The sequence below is a fragment of the Prunus mume genome, linkage group LG5 (genome assembly GCF_029339155.1).
Source record: "Prunus mume cultivar Tortuosa linkage group LG5, ASM2933915v1, whole genome shotgun sequence".
Lineage (NCBI taxonomy): Eukaryota > Viridiplantae > Streptophyta > Magnoliopsida > Rosales > Rosaceae > Prunus > Prunus mume.
The window spans coordinates 23,342,229-23,345,188 of NC_142702.1; the positions used below are offsets into that span (position 1 = coordinate 23,342,229).

General features: G+C 37.4%; 1 protein-coding gene across 1 annotated transcript; it reads right to left on the reverse strand.

The window, feature by feature from the left end:
- Positions 1 to 661: 661 nt before the first annotated feature.
- On the reverse strand, positions 662 to 2,408 carry LOC103342359 (caffeic acid 3-O-methyltransferase-like). Its single transcript, NM_001293251.1, is given in 4 exon segments — positions 662 to 958; positions 1,071 to 1,135; positions 1,245 to 1,561; positions 1,954 to 2,408. Coding segments are annotated over 4 exon segments (1,134 nt in total).
- Between the last annotated feature and the right edge of the window lie 552 nt (positions 2,409 to 2,960).

Sequence of the window (2,960 nt, forward strand, 5' to 3'; positions counted from 1 at the left end):
AAGGTGTTCATTAAGGATTCTTTGGTCTTCTTGATGACAAAATGTTTAGCAATTTGACCATTAATTGCCATTTGATTTGACAGAGTATCCGAATGACAAACCCGGTGATTGTATGCTCGCATACTGTGAATGGTGTTTCCAAAGTACATCCAGAATTGCTAAAAGCAAAATTATTCAAGGTACTATATATGTGTTCCTTGGATTGTTGTCTTTTCCCTTGGCTTATGACAAAGTTGAAGATATCCAAATTCTTATGATACCTTAGATTAGGTCATCTGACACCTCTTCTCTTTCACAGGACTTCTATGAGCTGTGGCCTCTGAAATTTCAATGCAAGACAAATGGTGTTACCCAGGTATAAAGTTCATAGCATCTTTTATAAAGTACTTGCTAGTTTCATTAGACTATTCCTTCTGGGAATGGTGAGACACACACCTCCAAAGATGGTTTTGATGGCTTTTGTAGTTTGTGCTGTTATAGTTATCAAATAGGGCTTATGGAGCAGAGTGTTCCACAGAGTAAAATAATCTGCAGACTTTATGTGCAGTACTCTGAGTCTTCAATATTTTATTGCTTATAGATAAGAAACATTTGCCAATCTTTTATTAGGCTTGGAGACTTAACTCCTTCATTTTAGTGTGTAAGTTTTCATATGCCTTGGTTACTTAAAGAACTCCATAACCCAAAAGTTACAGACAAAACATTCATATCTGATGCCACTAAATCCAGCACCAGTTGCCAGAGCCATGAATTCTTGTTCACTCCTCTCCTTCCCTCCCGGATTTTGAGTCATCATCACCACATCAAGTTGGGAAGTGGTTTTCGTAGCAGTGCTAGTCTCTGGCATAGCTGGAAGAAGTGCTTCCACAACAATCACTTTTCCATTGTCTGGAATAGCTTTGTAACAATTCTTCAACAGCTTTAGGCAGTGCTCATCGCTCCAATCATGAAGTATCCACTACAAACAAATGTGTCAGAAGACAAGTAGAACAGATTCATATATTTAGTTACCATTCTTAAACTAAAACAAGAAAACCAAAACTTTAATGCCTGAGAAATCCAAAAATTACCTTCATAAAAATGGCATCACCACTTGGAACACTAGCAAACATGTCTCCTCCAACATGTTCCACTCCTGCCAAAAAAAAATATATATTTAACTTCCATTTTATATATGCTGCATACTGCTTCCGATGAAGCAAAAACTAAGATTTCACATTGAATCAAATAAATTAAAGTCCTACCAGGATAGGAAGGGGCATGATTTACGACATGGGGCAAGTCGAAATTGATACCCTTTATATGTTGATATCTAGATGTGATCAGATTAAGGGTCACTCCCAAACCACCACCAACATCAACAAGTTGTGTGAGGTTCTTGTCTTCAAGACCCTTGTAGATATGAAGAAGTTTCTTGATGACAATGGTGGTGTGGTTAAACATTGCTGTGTTGAACACTTGATTAAACCTGGGGTCCAAACCTGGATACTCAAAGGCGTGCATGCCATGGACCCTGTTAAATGGAATTCCTCCTTCAACAACTGCATCTTTCAGTTGAGACCTGTGAATTTATTATGTGTAGAAAGTTGGAGTTAGATAGGGCCTTTCTTCTATTATTGGGTGGACCATGTATAATTTTAATAGTTACTTCCCTAGCTAAGATTCCCAGACTGACTTTAATTATGCCATTTTAAGGAGTGAGATTGTCTGTAAATATGGGTATAACAGTGAGTCAATCCCCTTACACCCAAGTTCGATCATTCCCGAGTGGTTTTCTGGTTTCCCTATTATACTAATTTTAATATAATCATGTGTAATGCATGTGCCAATATATTAATCAAACTTAAATAATGATCATAATAATTAGTCAAAAGATTAAAAATAAATGAAGAAAATATAGAAAATGAAAGAGGATTATTAATTAGTAGCAGGGGCAAGAGGGCTTAAACTAACCAGCTTTCCATGAAGACCTTGTCTTGAATCAGTGTCATCAAAGGGCCCAAAGAACCACCTTCTTCATCATTCACAAAGTACTTAGACACAGGGCCAAGGCTGTAGACCCTCTGAAAATCAGACCCACCATTAGCAGCAACAGCAGAGCAATTAAGAACAGAGTGGCTGGTGAGGAGCCTGAGGATTCTATCCACCATCATTGGTGCCTCAGGGTTCTTTGTGCCAATCTTGGCTGCAATGTCAGACGAAGAGAGCTTGGCATCTGGACCCTCTCTGGCTATGATGTCAAAAACCCCAAGCTTAATTGCTGATTGCAGAGACATGGACAGCGCAGAAGAACCCACCAGCTGCATGGCATAGCAGAAGCTTTCTTCTTCCTCTTCCTTTGTAATTTCATCCTCAGGCTCAGCATGATTTATTTTGGGATGGCTTTTTCTCTCCAATGAAGAATCCATTGGACTGTCTATGTTTACGTTCTGAAACTCATTGCTAATGGAGTGGGTTTACTTATAGCTAGGAAACATAACATACAATTCACGTGGCTCTAGTATATAATATTAAGACAGTTGGAATACCAATTTAGTACTATATTGTTAATATATTTAGCTGAGTTGAGACTCTATATTGTATTTTAATTAGTTGGACTATCCATGTTTTAGGTATTTCCTCAAAGATTATCTCGATTAAATGGTTGTCATTTTAATGTTATTTTTGTTCATCACAACTATATGTCTTAATGTTTTTAATTTGTTATAATCTTTTAAGTAAAATTTGTAGCAAGCCACACAAGATGTCCATTACATCATGTTATTCCGAGAATCCCTGAATAGAAGGAGACTTCTACCTAATATGTTATCTTTATTATAACTTTTCCCAAAGCAACAATGTATCATCACGGATGGTATATCATATATACCTATATGGTAACCAATTACCAAACAACTTTTACAGAAGTGGTAGGCGTTGAGCGATTGAAGTGATGAATCGACAAAGTGGCAGCGCCGAAG